Genomic DNA, 18,394 nt, shown 5'->3' on the forward strand with positions numbered 1-18,394 from the left:
GCAAGTTGATCGATGATCTTGGCTTTATAATAAATAGATAAATAAATAAATAGATAAACATAACTGACTTGACGGTTACTTGAGAAGAAATATTAATGTTGTCATCCCTACAAGTTTCTATTTAGATGACCTGTGCTCACACTTTGTACTTTCAAGAGCTCTTGGATATTTCAGGATCATTTTGACGACCGCTGCAGAGTTAAAGGAAAACTAAATGAAGAGTTTAATAGAAGCCGCTTTATTAGCTCAACACATATCCTGCAGCAAGCATTGCTCATGCATGTGGACATAAAAACACAGACTTAATACTGACCTCTCTCCTCATACACAGTTACAGAAAATCACTACAACAAAAAAAAACAGTGACAACACTGTGGTCAAACATGGGGGATCAAAATGTAGCTCAATCTCTACAGGAAAAAATACAAAGTCAGAAACACTGCTGAGTCTTGAGACAATGCACAAAACAACTAAACTGTATATTTATCTTTGAGATGCCTAATCTACAGTTAGATATAACTTCAGAGTACATTGGCATTTCCAAGGTCAGACACATCACAGTAAATCTGTCTATTTATACAGTATTGTGTGGCTGTATGGAAAGCACTACATTAAAACTGGCATGCTCCAACAAAATAAAAGAAGGAAGCTGTGTACTGGTGGGGGATGGGTTATTAATAATGTTCCATCATAACTGAGAAGCAGTGGACCATTGTTGGAGCATATACTCAACACTCTTGATTCTACAGTTTTCATTTATATCCCATTATCTCCAGATCTCATCCAGTCATCTCAACATCATTTTCCCAAATGATCATCACACAGAGCACAATGGACCACACAGAACATAAATTCAGTCTCTCCCAATACATTTTGATCAACATCAACACGCTCAATTTAAAACACAGTTTGGTTTGTGGGTCAGCAGCCATTGAATCCTGCACAGCATCGAGTGTATGTTTGATGTGTCATGCTGGGGGTGGGGGCTGTTATTTATGAATCAGGCTGAGGAGGGCGAACTACAGGAACTTCTTAACTGGTCTGTGTTTCTTTCTCTAGGTCTTTGAGGGTTTTCAGAAGGCGAGCAGGGGTGAGGAGTTCAGTTGATCCTGAAAGACACAAGAGGAACACATCACTTTTCGATCTCGATCTCAAATACCAAGGAAAGGCACTGAAAGTCCATACACTTCACTTTGTTTTTCCTTTTGTCAATCAGTTCAGATCAGTCTAATATCCCAAATAATTCAAGTGTTTTTCATTCTAAAATTAAAGGGTATATTTCCAAGGTCTTCATTTCAAGAGTCATTCCTGAACCATTGTGGTAAGCAAGTTATTTATAGAAATCACAGAACTCTAAACGCACAGACAGACGACCAGGCAGACATCCGGCCTAGTATCTGTATATTAGACAATTTACACCTTATAATTTACACCCAGAGCAAATGATCAGTGTCACTGCAGGAAGAGAGCAGTGTGCCTTACTGTCTACTGTAATGGGCCGTATGGAGATCCCATATCTCTGGACTGGAGTCTATGAATCTGTGGTCGACCCCACAGGGTTTTCTCACTTAAGTGGCCTTAAGGTCTTAACCTTACTTTGTACTCTTGAGATAATGTATGGTGTGATTTGGTGTCAGTTTGGTTGCAGCTGATTGGGCCATGCAACTTACACAGTTATCCTTATTATTGGTCCATATGACACCACATATGCTATTGCAAGTATTGTCCTCCCTTGATATCAGAACTACCAACCACCAACCATTTTTCATCACCCCCATCTATCCCTAACCTTCCCCAGCCAGGCCGCCATGTGCAGATATAAAGGAAGTTAAAACTTTAAATCATTTCTTCTTTTCTATTTCTTACCATATCTTATACCAATGGCCTTGTCTGGTGATAGAGTTGGTTTTAACAAACTACAAAGTTAGCCAAAAAGTATTAAAATAAAGTCAAATGTATGGTCTTATATTTTTCAGATGACCATGGATGCATTATAAGAGTTGGATATCATGTTGCAAGATGGCAGCTCCCAGTAATTCCAGTGAAATATGTTAATTGTGCACATCCATTGATAAGGTTTTGATGATTCTGTTTGAGGTCAAATTATCTTGAGCATAACGGAGCTGCTTCTATGAGTTTACAAACTGACTTCCTGCTCTGATCCACTGTACCAAAAAAACTGATAATCTGGATAACCTTTGATTTTATTTACAATCCCTCATTATCCCTAATCTTACTTTGGTGAGTATAATTTTACCAATACTGATACAGATTAATAAAGACCAAATGAAACAAAGACCACATTGATATTAACTGGAATCATCCTTTCAGCATACTTTTCTGAAATGATTCCAAATATGAAAAACCTTCAGTACATGTGGATCATCTGTCATTTTGGAATTTAAGGAACCTATAGGAACAGGTTTTGTAAAACCACTGATGAAGCCGGATTCATTTTTTAACTACTTCAACAGAATGAATTCCTCCATTACCTTAACTTGGATTTCAGTTTCACTCGAATGTCCTTGTGTGTTGTTGTGGTGTTTGTGTTTGTATCACTCAGCAGACTGCAGGTTGAATTAAGGTGGTTGGTTTAGTCCCGATTAGCTTTTTTACAGCTGATTGTGCTGTCAACATTTATTTGATTTTGATACTCCACTCTGATCTATATCTGGTTTTCAGAGATTTTCATATTAATACAGTAATCTGGTATTATTGCATACTGTATCTTGAATACATTATACCATTTGATGAGTTAGTGTAATTAAAGTTCTGCACAAATTATGCTGAGCCTTAAATCTAGTTTTCATGACTTAGGTCACTAACGTAAAGGGTTGTGCAGCTCTGGGGAATACTTATGGAATCCCTGAGAGATCAGAATTTGAAGTTTTTTTCTCGTCTGCTCTTCAGGGCCTCCATTGATCTTGAGGGCTTTCTAATTTGAATTATATTCTACTTAACTACTGCTGAGCTTACTTAGTTAGAGATCAACCTCTGATGAATGCTGGGATATCAGCCTGATAGGGGCTGGATTTTAGAGATGTGGAAATTTAGGAATGCTGACCAATAGGAGCACAGAACTCTCTTTAACTTTACATCTATACACAATGCAAGTCATGACAGACTACAAGCTATGACTGGTCAGGATCCAGCATGTAGTGTCACATGTGTATACAGTACATTGCCGACATGATGGCACAACTTCTTTGAGTGCCGTTACATGAATGTTCCCGCCAGCGTGCATATAAAGATTTGATTGAACTAGTTGAAGGCATTCAGAATAGAATAGAATAACTATGAAAATATGTTTAGCAGTTCTTCAAGAAGTGATACAAAATCACAGTGTCTGTCTGTGAGGACGAGGCTGCACCTAGAAGACAAGCGCCAAAGAATGTTGTTGGAGAAGAGAACAGGACTGATACAAATAAAGGAAGACAAAGCGACAGAGCAACAAATCACACAGACAGCCCTGGAGGGAACAAAAAGGGAAGTGAGGTACAACTACCAGCAGCGTTCAGACAGGAGGATGCATGACCTTTGAAAATCAAAAGTTCTACATTGCTGCTGTATTGAACTGTGGTTTGAGAAAAAGGAATCGCTTCAAGCTTTAGAAAGTTTCTTTAAAACCCAACTGGGTAAAAAATGCCTGGATTTCACACTCACACACCAGCAAGGTAGTTGTATTGATTAACAGATTTGCATTAAATTAATGATGAGACAAATCTTTCTTTTTTTTTTACTATATATTAATCACACAATGTCTTTCCTACGGATTTTAGGGTGTATGGGTTTTTACCCCATTGTTCAACTACCATTGTATTTTAAGATATTCTATACTGTGTCATAGGTTAATCACTGGCTACAGACCTACATTATCTTATTTCATACTCTTAGTCAGCTTCATTTAAAGAGAGAAATTTAAATGTTGGTTTAAATTGCACATATTATTGAATGATCAGTTCAGTGGCCCTGTGGTAAGGACATAAAATAACCACCAACAGACACAAAACAACAACAAAAAGGAATAAAATCACTACAAACACACAAATAACAACTAAACAATACAAAACAACTGGGTGTCTTGCTTCTATGGGTAGGAAAGTTGAGGGACATGCTGTGTCACAATCCATCCATGACTTCAGTGCTGGTGATGGTCTTTTGTGTTACTTTGGTGTGGTGTCAGTCTTCATGGTGCGGCACATAAGGGGCTCAGCATGCCTTAAAGATAACACTCAGTGGAAGGTGAGGTAAAAACCTGCTCACGGCCTCTTCTGGCTACATCCAACTGCTCTCCTAATCTGTCTTTTATAACTTCGTTGAGTATGAATCACACAAATGTGAATAACAGCAAGCACCTATGTCTTCTTGCTTCGTTACACATGAGGAAGACATGTGAGGAATGACAACTAGGAGCTTAAGAAAAGTTCAAAAGCCATACGTCTATCTGACAATTTATTATAGAGTAGGATCAATGTTCTTGGCCCCTTCATCCTGTCGTGCCTCACTTGTGTCACCTGTGCACCATTTTCTGTTTAATCTTTATAATCTTTACACTCACCAAAGTTTGAAAAAGTTACTTTTAGTTTATATTAACTGTTATGTGTAGCCCAGAGACTGTTTAAAACTGTCATTGTTTTGTCATGAAACTGGAGCCATCTCACTTCATAAAAGTGGAGAGGGCCAACAGTTTCACAGAGAGGAACTCACGTGCACTAGCATGCACATGCTCCTGGACTGACTACCAAACATAGAGAGAGAAATGGATCACATCACACTGCTCAGAACACAATTATACCTTTGCTATATGATTTAAATCTAGTATTAGTACTTATTAAACATAAAAGGTTGCTAACCAAGGTCCAAACTAAATGTTTCCAGTTGACATTTGCTTCTCACTTGGAATACAACGCAGCTACATGTGTGGGTGCTGATATGTTGTGTTCACATGCTTTGGTGATATAATATATGCCAAATGGAGCTCTACAGGAAGTAATCTCTGGATCTTAACTGGTGTAAAACAGCATATTGTTTCAACCAGGGCTGGACGATATGACTTCAAATCAATACTACGATTGTTTCAAACGTCTACCTCGATTACGAGCAACAATGAAGTTAAAACACTGCGTTGTGTCATAATCTGCGGGAAAAACTTCTATCCTGTCTGCAGGAGTGTGTGTGTGTGTGTGTGTGTGTGTGTGTGTGTGTGTGTGTGTGTGTGTGTGTGTGTGTGTGTGTGTGTGTGTGTGTGTCTGCTCATCTCTGCTTTTTTTCACTGTGTATAAATACGTGTCTCATAAACTCTCGAGCGAATCAAACAAGCACAAAATAAACTGCAAGAACTGCACGTGTCCTAATAACTTCTGAATTGTGTTGATGTTTACTGTTAATGTGTAAAGTGAGCGCAGATCAGCAGGCGAGTGAGGAGGGAGGACATGCAGCAGGGTAATACAGGCCGCTGCTGCAGTTGGTGAATGCACGCATTGGGGAAAGTATTAACCGAATTAACTGAAATGAGCAAGATTAAGTCGGTTAGAGGTTATAAAAGGCGGTTTCGATACCTTCTCGGTTAATTAGCCAGCCCTAGTTCCAACACATGTTGTTGTGTAACTTCTATGAATCTCATTGTCAGAACTGCCACAGATACTATATCCAGGATTATTTACCTTAAATATATGTGCTGCAACTTCTCTTCCTAGCAACATTATGTGTATATACAGTGTTAGTGGGAAACAGTGAAGCCAGGGATGTAAAAGGAAAGCACAGATGATACAAGGTAAGATTGCCAACAAGACACTGTAGTGGAAAATATGAGTCAGTAAAAAACAACTGCAGGGATCAGTGGGTCAGAGTGAGTCACTGGGCACACAGGTAACACTGGGATTCACAAATCACATCAAATCCTGTGTATTTACTTCCAAAGGTCTTTTCATTCTGCAGGCGTCTCCTCTGTGGCCTCTGGTTCGGCATTGGGGTCCAAGAAGTCTGGGTGCTGTAGTTCCTTTAAGTACTTAGGTGGGGTGAGAATGTGGGTGGAACCTACAGGGAACACAAACCTGAAATCTCAGCACGGACTGAATCCTGGGTGGAAGCTTGTTTGTTAAAGAATCCATGTTAGTCTTATAACAATGAAATATATGAATTCACTGAGGTATTGATGGAAAGTTGCAAAATGCTGCCAAATACAGCCTGTCCTCAGACGCTACAGGCAAGTGGGACAAAGGACTGAAGGCCTGATGATATCTGAACTGCAGAGGATGTAGAGGAGTCACTTGTTTTCTCCTCTCTTTCCCAAACCTGACACTGCATTTACTGAAAGTCACAATAACATATCAGCTCTCACAGAGAATGTGATTAATACCATTACACAGGAGTCAAGCCCTGATGAGTCAGCTGCACAGAAAATACAGTAAATACTGGATTTATAACACACACACGTCTCAACATCACTGAGGAGGATTTAGCAAACCTTTACCAATTTATACGAAGATCAAACAAACTTTTGTCGATATGAAATATATAATGAATGCTGCAGATCACAGCTGACATGTAATTTCAAATACAATTTTTAAATGAAAACTGAATTCACTAATTTAAATATACTAGAGGATAGTATTAGTAGTAGCATTACTTTTGCGACCCTGCATCAGAGGAGAGTTTATTCCCATGACATTCTGAATCCGACATTCTTTATTGTATGTGAAAAGGATCAAATATAGAGACATGCTCCAATGAACCAATTCAGTTCTGCATCTCAGACAGTTTTGATAAGATACTTAAACAGTTTAGCATGAAATCTGAACACCAATGACTGACTTCATATGTGTGGAACTACAAAAAGTCTGGATCCTGCACTTCCCATAATGCAACTTGACCGCATCTTTTATGCGACACTTCCTCCCAGGTCAGTGCTCACGTCTCTCAAACTCCATACATCTAGTTGCTGGGTTATTTTCTCAGATTTGATAAAGTTCCTTCAGACATTATGACCTGCATGTGTAAAACTGGCAGAGTGCCTCTTTAAGGGATGCTGAATACCCTGGTCAGCCATGTCTCTGTTCAGTGAACTCACCGATCAGGGCCTCCCACTTGCCATTGGCCTGGGTGACCTCATACACGCAACGCATCTCGCTGTACGTCATCCCTCCGATAATGAAGATGATGATCCTCGGCCCCGTCTTAATCTCTGTGGGGCCTCTGTTCTTGTGCCAGTTACCATAGCGAGCACTGGATGGCGAGAAAAATGAAAATATATATATATAGCCGTTTATACAAGTTATGTGTTCAGTTAAATAAAAGCACCACACAAAAGACTTCACACCTGGATGGAGCACTGGCTTTGGAGGACACTTGTCGCTGGGAAATATACGGGTACAGTTTGGGGTCAAGTTTGTCCTCAATGGCATCCTGTGGGAAAATATACAACAGTTAGCATCACAAACACACTCATCTATGTTACAGTTCCCAACTAAAATACTATATAAAGCCTCATTCGCCCTTTCTATCCACCAAGGCCACCTCCTCTGCAATAAAGCTCACGAACGTGGACAGTATATAAAAATTAACAACGCATCTCCACTTCTTCCCATTATCCAGAAATGCTGTCATTTGCACCAATGATGTTATTGGGAGCCAGAGTCTGTGCAGTAGTTATCGTGCTATCGTGGTCACTGGACACGTGTCAATAATTACCTTTCACCTAGTTTTGATAGCATCAAATAACTAATTAAAAAAATCTTAATGAGCAAAAAATGAGCACTTGGACATATATCAGTGTGATATGAACTACCTAAAATGACAGAAACCATCTTTGAGAAAAATGTATCTGATGGGTACTTTTTAGTTTGGCCCAGGTCCCATCTGCTAACCTGGAGGAGGCAAGGTTTATTACCTATACTACAGCCAGCAACCAGATGGCGATTGAGATGGTTTTGCCATACTCAGCTGTTATCGCTGCCAGGTTTTGACCTATTTTTGAACTTTTCCTTTTGCCTGTCCCTCTTTTTATCTCGTAGTCCTGGCTGTTTCTAACCTCTGCCTGCTACTGACTTCGCCCCTGGTCGATCCTTTACCAGCCCTCACATACACAACCTGTAGAAACTACTGTCTATAAAAAAGCTGCTGTGAGGTTAAGTAGGCTCTTTAATGTTATGTATTCATACAAATCCATACTCAAGTCCATGTACATTAATACAGTGTATAAAAAAAATATTGACCAATTGTTTTACTGAAATACCTAAAGCAAGACTTACGACCTGCTTACCCTCTTTGCCTGAATCCACTCATACAAAAGAAAAGGTACCTAGTGAGAAACCGAATCCATAGCATTCACTATAAGTTAAATAATAACAAAAGACATGAGTAGAATTTTTCATTTTAGTTCTTTGTTTCTGAGTCGTGGCATAGGTCTATACTGGCATTAATACGTTTCCCTCTATGTGATTAGCCAAAAAAGAGTTGTTTTTTAAGTAGGGCAAGCCCCTCTTCTTCTAAAAAATAAGATGCATTTAATAGGCTACAACATGATCAGCCAGTTTGTAGAAATAGAGCATTGTGGCTGTAATTGTTACTGGGGTGGGGGTGAAATGTTAAACTTCATACAGTATATAAAAAAAGGGAAAAACAATGACATTAATATGTATGTAAAGCATGTGAAGGAGGCAGGGCCCCCTCTCTCACTGAATGAAATATTAAATGCAATATTAACCAGATAAAGAACATTTAGTGACAACATGTTTTTTTATTAAAGTACTTTTAAAAAGGCCTTTTTAAAGTGAAAAAGTAATGTAATTAACACCACATGAGTGTGCAAGACTGAAAAAATATGAATATTTCTTTTAAACTAATTGATGTCACATATCATTTAACTATAGTAATCAAGACAATGGTTTAAACTAATAGACTTCAAGTGAATGAGGGTTATAAGAACGTACAAAAGCTTGCCTATCTCTTCCCCCAAACCTATCCTGCTTTGGGCCCCCAAATGTACAGGGCCGGCCCTGCCTCCCATAGAGAAATTAAACCAGTCTGAATGGGGCCTTATTCCTTCCTTCAAAAGAACACATTGCCCTGTCAAATTAACTGGTGGAAGATTTATCATTCTAAGAAAGATTACATTTTGAAAATCTGCACTATTAATAAAACACTGTTAAGATGCATGTGTGCAGTAAACATTAGTGTGTCGTCATTCTGCCACATGTCAGGTACCTCAATGAGGTCCTTGACATGAGGAGTCCACCTGGACAGCTGGTAGGTCTGCTCACTGATTCGCTCTTTACGATCCGGCTTCTTGGTTTTCTTTGCGATGCCCTGTGAACAAACCACACTCAACTCTCATGTTCTCCACTCACATCAGCAGATCAGCTCACTGAGGCAGATGAAGAGCGTGCCATTTTTAAGAATAGATGCCAGATGATGATCTTGATCCTGATTGAGTTTGAGTTATTTTGGTTCATTTAGGCCTCAAAATATTTGTTATATTTTAATGTTTTTTTCTTATTGTGATACTGGGTTTAGGAAATAGTGGTCATCTCAATGACTGTGGCATGAGGTTTAGAAAACAGAAATAATAAAAACACTTTCTAACCCTATTAATATATTTCATTATTCTATATCACATATCAGTGGTCCTGAATAGCAGGTTTAATGGAAGTATTAAGGACATAGTGGACAACGTGCCTCAGGTCAAAGTTTCTAATGAGACACTGAGCCAGGACAGCTCACCTCAGTGATAATAGGAACACCCATGTGGGCCATGTTGGAAATGATGTCACTGTCCTCTGGTGGGATGCTGGCATGCTGAAGGAGCTTACACAGGTTCTCCTCAGTCACCCCTGACACACGCACATGCAGACACACAAAACACATGCAGCACAGATTTTCAGTCAACACATGCAACACACACATGCATGAGAGCAGGCACATTTACAAAAATGGTTCAATGCATGCCAATACAAGGTAAACTGAGAATTGACTAGCACAAAAAAACAAAACAAAACAAGAAACATGAATGCAAACATACTAAGATTCAAATTAAATGTGTGGAAATACAGGAATAATGTCACATTCTTATTTTCTCTCTCTCCTTCTAAAGATAACATTGATATGAAAAACGACAGGAGCAGGACAGTGGGGATCTGACCGTTCTTGAGGAAGATGTAGAGCAGGATGATGCGGATCTTGTCAGTGACACTGACATTGGGGTCTAGTAGAACGGGAACAATGAGCCTCATGGGATCCTTGATCTTCTCTCCCTCTGCATCTGTGCCCATTGCCAGATCCTTCAAGGACAGAGGACAGAAGAAGCCAAAGCTCAACATGACGTCCACATAAGATCCATTTTAACAATACATGGTATGTGGTCTAGCTATCAAGACATTTTCCTGGAGTCCGTGAGTTAAGTTGTGGACTGAGTGACATTTTGTCAACTGGCACAATTAAAACGGTGGAACATTAGCTCTCAGCACTTCAGTTGTGTAATATGGATGTACAGACAAGTGTCACTGAATTTATTTGATACTGAAGAGTAGTGGTGCACCGATGTATCGGCCGTATATCGGTAGCGGCCGATATTCGCCTCGTTCACCGATAACATTGGCCGATGTTCATTGGTATGTTTTCTGCAGCCTGCCAATCTGGCATCCAGATTATGGTACACTGACACCGGGTTTACACCGGGCGCTGAAGCGCCAAGGAAAGCCAGGCGCCTCCCATCCACCCCCTGTTAAACCTTGGGGCGGTTCACATGGGCTGCGATGCGCCGCCGCGCCAGCGCCCTTCACCGATGGTTTCGGCGTGCGAGCGAGCGTATCACGCCAGGAAACAGACTGAAATATGATTTTAAACGATATAAATGACATATTTTATATGATATAAATGATCAAATATGCATCCCATACTTTGTATTCCACTTCTGTTGTCCTGGAGTTTTAATTTTCCCAATTTTCCCAATCACATAATTAAATGTCCCCTCTGCCCATCCACTACAGCCACACAAGCAGTCATATAGATAAAAAGAGAGAGGGGGCTAAAGGCTTGCTTGGAGAATACGTCATTTACCCCAGACACCCGACATTGAACGGGTTACATACAACAACAAGCGGAGAATCGCGGGCTGACCGGCGCGGAGAAATGCGGGTCCGGTGTGCACATGCGCAACAGGTACTACATACAAACAGCAGAGACAATGTCGGCAGCGTCGGCTGTGTGGGATTTCTTCACTGTCTCAGAGAAAGATCGCCGTTTAGCAATTTGCAAGACATGTTCAGCCGACATTTCAAGAGGGGGTAATACCACCAAGGATTTCAACATGGCATCTAAAGTTACACTTGTCACTTTTTCTGTTTTTCATATTATTCAAGTAATTAACAAATATCGGTATCGGCTATCGGCTAGATTGTTGTTTTAAATATCGGTATCGGCCAAGAATTTCCATATCGGTGCATCCCTACTGAAGAGCTGATGAGACGAGCTGTGTCACAGCCACTGCCCCCACCAAGCACTCCAAGCAGTATCTTTCCCTCTGTGCCTCCACCACAAGTCTTCAGTGCCACCCAGAGGTTTGATATCCTCTGTACCAGGTAACAACATCCTCAAAATGACCTAAATACCTAATCCACAGGCATGAGACTGAAAGTTCTGAAAGTAAAGCACACAAGCATTTTGCACACAGTCTACTAAATAATCAAAGGAGGTGTCTCTGATTTACCTGTTCTACACGACAGAGTTTGTCCACAGTACCCTGGTAGCGGTTCATACAGTCCTCAGCCAGGTGGAGATGAGTTGAATACTGAGGTCAGAGAGGACAGATGCTTAGTGTCAGTGAGTGATTTGGCAGAGAGGAAAGAATCGACTGCATACAGTACTAAAAAAGCATGTTGTTTACACATTGGTCACTGTCAGCATAATGTAGAGCAGCATTGTTATATTTTGGGGCAGAAGGTAAAGGTCTGTCAGGAGGTTGTGAGGATTCCATGATGGGCCATATATTATGAAAACAGTACAAAATAGTACAAGTTAAAAGTCAAATCAATAGTTGCATCTGATGCTCATCTTCTGTTCAGATGCCTTACATCAGGTTTATATTGTGTAGCCTGAACCCAACACAATACAGGGAGTGATAGAGTGGCCACTTTACCTCCCACATGAAGTGATACAATACCTCATGGTGCTGAGTTTCAGACTCACACCTACCTGCATTTCCCGCCAGTAGAATGACAAGCTCACCAGTAGCAACACTCCTCTCCATTCCTCTGCTCTCCTGTTCTACGTTCCCTTATCAGCTCTATGGTATGGGCGATTTATTGCTTTATTTCCACTCTCTCTCTGCCAGAAGCCTTAGCTCTCCAGCACCTGATCATGTTTGGGATTTAACCTCAGTCCTTTGTCCCTCGTTTGCCGGCTTCACTTTTTGTATCCTATTTTTTCTTTCTAAAACAAATTCACATCTGTCTCCTGAGTCGTGCTCTTGGGTCCCCTCTCTGAGAGCCATGACCATACTGTACCTACACATGTACAGTAGTAACACCTGAGGTCCTACCTTACTAAGCTCCTTCTGATACTGGGGCATCTTCTTCAGCATCTGAGCCAGTTCCTTCATGGTGGTCTGAAACACACGGATGAGTGAGAATAGTTAATTACAGTTTTCCTCTGATATATTACTACAGTATTATGTTTTGTATAGCATTTAGGAACTTTTACTTCAATACTATCAGAAGCAGATAAGGTACTTTTTATTACATTATGTTTATATGACAGCTATAATTATTAGTTATTAAGAATTATTTATATTTATCACACTAAAACGTGTGCATTGACCAAAACCACAATTGACGATGAAGCTGCTGATAAGTGAGGACAGGTCAGGATAATTACAAATTACAGTTGAGGTAGTTTACTTCATATTTAGGTCATGCAGACCATTGACAACCAGGACACGAGAGGAACTGCACCCTCTAGTGCAGACGTGGGTGTATTTTCTTGAAAGCTGACCCAAACCTGCCAGACAACATGAGCCTGTGAATGATGGGTTTGACCAGTGCACTACATCACTAAGTTTGCTGTGTCCATGTGAGTATAATAATTGACGCATCTCATTAGAGACATAGCATTATACTTCTGCCAGGCAGCAGCTGAGCTAAGGGGGGGGCGGCCGTGGTGGGTATAACCCTAGTGAATGGAAGCGTATTTGCTTCAAAATCATGTTTTGCATATGGCAACAAGCAGAGCTATGCGACGTCAAACTAAATTCAGTGTGGCTATCGCTATGACAACTGTTTAACTGATGCCCAGATTCAAGAAATGGTTACAAAAAAGATACAAATAAAGAATGTATTCTTTTAGTTAACTCAGATACTTTTAATGGAATTATTCTTCTGTTGACTTGGTGTCTTCACCCATAATACAGTATTTGAATTTGAAGAAATAGTAAAAATCCCAGTAAAGTACAGGACTTCTGCTTTTTCTTTTCGTGAAGGACAGTAATGAGCAGCGACACGGTCACAGATCCTGAAACCATAGCAGAGTGAGTCCAGTTTGTCCTTTACCTTTTCTCCAGTGTTCACTTTTTTGTCGGCAGAGAATTCTTTCAGAGAACGGGTCACAGCCCTGTGCAGAGGATTGAAAAAGAGATGGTCAGGAACAACAAACTGGGGAGCTCTGTATCATATTCCCTGAGATGAATAACGGTTCTGTGGTGGCTTTCTGCCAGAGATTTAGGTGTGTGATGGAAAAGGAAGCATCTCTGAACATTAAAGAGACATAATGTGTTCAAGCTTCTGTCAGTGACTTGTCAAAATCTGTCCCATGCCATGAAGAAACAATCCAACACCTGCTTTTACACTGTCAGTGGTCCCAAGATGTTTGGGGGGGAAATTACATATTGACTATTGGTTTTCATATCGATGTAAATTGTAAATCTGCTATGTATGGAATATTTATAGAAAATCTGCCCAGTTCACACCAGATTTCCAATGATTAGTACAGTCATCTGTAAGTTATGGAAAACAAGATGTGCTGGAGTTCTTCACCAAACCACCATCCCCAGTGAAGTCGTCTAAAAACAAATATTAACTGAACTAAAAATACATATATATATATATTTTATATAGGGCTGTAAAAATTAACGTGTTAACGCGGGATGATTAATTTGTGGAATTAACGCATAGATTTTTTAAATGCATTAACGAATGCGCAGAATGACCCGCTCCATGTACCCATACCCGCTCACTCGCTCAGAGCGACACACACAGGGTGATAAGAGGAGCGTTCACGTGAAGCAGCCGGTCAGTGACTTTGTAGAAGAACAGTGAAACACAGAGTTTCTCTGGTCTCAGCTGCTCAGTGATCAGAGCAGAAGCTGCAGTTGGTTTGTACCGAGCTGGAGTTTCTGTGTCCTCCTCCACTCTGACCTGCTCTCTCTCAACCTTCAGTAATTAATAGGACCTGATCAGTACATGAAGTAACTGAGTGTTTGTTTGATTGGCTCCAAAGTTTGTGAGGCTGCATTTAAACATCATGAAAATGACTCGTCAACATGTTGTGCTCAGTACAACACGAGACGTGACGCTCACAGTCAGGACTCAGTGTTAAAATGAGCAGAGCGACACGCAGACATGATCCGACACCATCGATTCATAACCAAACACATGACCATACGTTTGTCACCTAAATCATCTCAGTAAAAAATGAACTATGAACGTGAACTAGTTCATTTTCATCTGCATGAACTGAACTTGGAACTTGTTCTTTTTAAGTGTGAACTGGCTCAAAACTGCTTCTACAGATGGGCTCAGATTCAGATTTCACATTCACATTTAATCATGTAAAGGTTTTTTAAAGGTTTGTTTGATTTTTAAAAAATTGCAAAAAAAAAAGAGCAAAGGCTAAGATGCCCCAATTGTTTAGGATAAAGGTTCTTTGAGTTTGATAAAAAAGAAATGTTCTAAATAACATCATCCTATGTTTGCTCAGAGGCATAGCAAAGATACAGCAACATTTAATTATAGTGTGGTATGTTTTAGTTTGATTTTATTTTATTTTTCAATCTTAATAACTCTATCATTTGGACTTGTCATCAATAAAAAAACAAATGTTAAATGTATATATCCGCTTTTTGTCATTTATCTTTCCGTTCCCACAACAATATACAGAGATTGTGATTAATCTGATTAAAAATTGTAATCGTTTGACAGCCCTAATTTTATATAAATATATTGATATAATACGAAGGACTTTCAATCCCTGGCACCCTAATTTAGATGTAATAATGTGTAAAATGTAACCAAATATATCTGTTGATTTTTTGGTCTTTGATTGATCATGAGGAGATTCTACCATGTTTCCTTGTTGTTTCCATGTTATCCTCCTTTTGTCTATGTCGGCCTATGTAACATTTCTCTGTGACAAAATATTTTTAAATTTAGTCTATTTTAAAACGCGTGAAGGAAGTTGCTCTTGTGTTTTGTTATACCATGCTGTGAACCTGTATATGTCGACTTCACTCACGTTGACACCTCTGCAATGTGTTTGTGTCTCAGAGTCAGCCACAGGTCATCGTCCTCATCCAGCAGCACCTCCTTCATTCTCGTCTCTCCCATCCCACTGGTCTCAAAACTAACAGAGAGGGTGAGAGAGGTTACAGTCTGCAGGAGTGTTGCTCTTCTATTTGTTCAAATAATTCACAGTGGACATGAAAGGATTTTCCAAAATAGGTCAGCACTGAAGAAATGTATTATCTGTTTGTTGGTGCCTGATATGTTTTGCTTCTTCCTTGAACTGAGGCAGGGTTTTGTTTAACCATATGAGACATTTGTGTTGTATTTCACTTAAAGAGCCCTCTGGCCACCACTGAAGAATATAACCACAAAGTGACAGTAACAATAATAACAAAATAAAAGACAAATAATTTAAATGACAGCTCAGGCTCAGTGACTCCTGGCAGCTGTCCTTCAGTAGTGTCTTTACCTGTAGACATCGTTCTCGACTCCCAGCAGGTCGTAGGCCATGGCCTGCAGCGTGAGCTCATGCAGGACAGGTGTCACGGGGTCGAAGCCACGATCCAGAATGAGGAGCTGAGTACGAGACTTGTCTGGACCCTGGAGGAGACATGAAACTCTGTGGGAGCTGACAGATATGGTTTCTTACAGCTCACCATTCCACTGTATAATGCTGCATTTCACAGTATCTGGTCAAACAGATGTTGATCATTTTTGCAAACCAGAGACTTTGGTCATTAACACTTTCCAAAGAATACGACAGCTACAGCTGCTGATTAAACATAACGTCTAAATTGATTAACTTTGGACTTTTTAATAATCTATTTAAAATAGTCTCTAAATTAAAAGAGAAGCATATCATTCTTCAGCTGGAGTCAAATCATGAAGATCAACCACATTGGAGTTGTTATCAGGAGGGGAGGAGCTGCTCTCCCACTGACATGCACAGGCAGAGACACACGTCAGCTACACAGAGACAGTGCTCTGAACTACATGAACAAATTACAATGGCGAAGAGAAGTAAGCATTCAAAAGTCTGGTTACACTTACACCGAGGTTATATATGTGTTCACCAATCAAATTCAATCATGTGCCTCCACTGCTGAAAAAAGCTCCTGGAGGAATCGTCCTCAAAATTGATTTAGTTTTTGTGTTTGAAAAATCTGAATATATTCATTGTCTTAATAAGGCATGTATTTATTTCATTATCAACATTCAGGTCAAAAAATGCATGATGATATTTGCAAATTATCCATATACGATACGTGCTGTGTCACGTGTGTGCTGGGTTATATTTTTGTACATATTGACTGTTCCATGATGCATCTGGTTCCCATCGTTAGTAATTTCGTCATTTAGCTCCAAATCCCTACCTCTCCCATGGTGGGGTCATCCGCCTTGTAGCCATCCAGCTTCTCCTGAAGCATCTGGGCCAGAACTGCACAGTCTTTGTACTCCCTGAACCCACAAACACATACACACATACAGTCAACACACATACAGCAACTCACAAAAACAGTTTTCTTACCAGGAAACACTGATGATGTGTTAATATACCTCACATTAATGGATAATTAACTTAGTAATTAACTTATCAATGTCTCTAAGAGTAGAATAACACTGTAAGCAATTACAACTTAAGACTCAGTCAAACCTGAAGTTGAGAAATCATTAAATACAGCTGAAGTGAAAAGTCCAGTGTCTAATCTTAGTTTGTGTCACAGAGTTCTTTGTCAAACAGTAATGACTTAAATATCCTGATAGTTAGAATAAAACCCTGAAAAATCCATGCAGTTCTGATAAATGTACTGTAGGATGTCATTTGTAGTGGTGTTGAACTGTTATGGATTATACTGTGAGTGGTTCCTACTATTTTGACAACGTTTATTCACATAACGGGTGGTTGTGGCTCAGGGAGAGGGTTGTCCATTCTGAATTGTCATTGGGCAAAAGATACTGAACCACAGATTGTCTCTGATGGCTGTGCCGACAGTGTATGAATGGTGTGACAGAAAAAGTGCTGCATGTAGAAGTGCTGTATGAATGTATGTGTGAATGGGTACATTTGACTTGTACTGTAAAGTGCTTTGAGTGGTTGATAAGACTGGAAAACCGCTATATGAATGCAGTATATTTACCATTTACGATAAATGCATTTTAAGATTTGCACAAAAAAGAGCCTATTGAAATGTGCTGGCTGTTCTTACACTCTGTATCGGACTCCAGGATACTCTTTGAGTGTGGCACAGAAGGTAGCGATCTGCTCAGCACAACGCTCCAGCATGTTATTCTTCACATCAGCCTTAAAGGGGCTGTAGAAGTCCTGAAAGGCATCCAATTTGTCCAGGGAGAAGACCTGGGCACATAGGACACAACAAAGAGACAACTGGAGGTTCAATGTCAACTTTTTTTCTGTTTTCTACATTTAAATTCATCAATGCTATGCTGGTTGTCTACATGAAGATATTAACCTATAGGCTGCATTTGACACAGGTATGCATTACCATTCTTCATTATATTTAACGCCCTATGACGATCTAAATGGGGTTTTGGAAGTTGTCATCTATTACATAACATTATTACATATTACATTATGTACAGAAATCGAACACTTGAGGCAATTAGAATAATTTTAGCTGGAAAACTTTTAATGATAAAGTCATAAATGAAAATGTATTGGTCTCCAGAAGCTTCTATCTATAGGCTGTCACTAATTAAACCCTTTACCACACCCCCTTACAAGTACACATGCAACCATCTGTTACTGACAACAATCACGTGATAACACTCCCTGTGCTTTCTCCTGTCACACGTCTCATCTGTGCTCCCATTGCCTGCAGAGTGTGTGCACTGGTTGCATCAGCCAATGAGGCAACAGGAGAAAGAGGGCAGGGATATGGGGC

At 39.9% G+C, this 18,394-nt stretch overlaps 1 protein-coding gene across 1 annotated transcript in view; it reads right to left on the reverse strand.

Annotated features, from left to right (window-relative positions):
• Positions 1 to 222: 222 nt before the first annotated feature.
• stxbp1b (syntaxin binding protein 1b) overlaps positions 223 to 18,394 on the reverse strand; it is a 30,482-nt gene continuing 12,310 nt past the window's right edge. The window contains exons 7-20 of the mRNA XM_035166970.2: positions 17,699 to 17,847; positions 16,865 to 16,949; positions 15,961 to 16,091; positions 15,502 to 15,609; positions 13,542 to 13,602; positions 12,536 to 12,601; positions 11,705 to 11,785; positions 10,139 to 10,277; positions 9,721 to 9,830; positions 9,205 to 9,306; positions 7,319 to 7,404; positions 7,070 to 7,224; positions 5,913 to 6,036; positions 223 to 1,109 (exon numbers count right to left, since the gene is read on the reverse strand). Coding sequence (XP_035022861.1) covers positions 5,927 to 6,036; positions 7,070 to 7,224; positions 7,319 to 7,404; positions 9,205 to 9,306; positions 9,721 to 9,830; positions 10,139 to 10,277; positions 11,705 to 11,785; positions 12,536 to 12,601; positions 13,542 to 13,602; positions 15,502 to 15,609; positions 15,961 to 16,091; positions 16,865 to 16,949; positions 17,699 to 17,847 — 1,383 coding nt within the window. The 3' untranslated portion in view covers positions 223 to 1,109; positions 5,913 to 5,926. The remainder of the gene's footprint in view (positions 1,110 to 5,912; positions 6,037 to 7,069; positions 7,225 to 7,318; positions 7,405 to 9,204; positions 9,307 to 9,720; positions 9,831 to 10,138; positions 10,278 to 11,704; positions 11,786 to 12,535; positions 12,602 to 13,541; positions 13,603 to 15,501; positions 15,610 to 15,960; positions 16,092 to 16,864; positions 16,950 to 17,698; positions 17,848 to 18,394) is intronic.

Source organism: Hippoglossus stenolepis, chromosome 9, assembly GCF_022539355.2.
Source record: "Hippoglossus stenolepis isolate QCI-W04-F060 chromosome 9, HSTE1.2, whole genome shotgun sequence".
Classification (NCBI taxonomy): Eukaryota; Metazoa; Chordata; class Actinopteri; order Pleuronectiformes; family Pleuronectidae; genus Hippoglossus; species Hippoglossus stenolepis.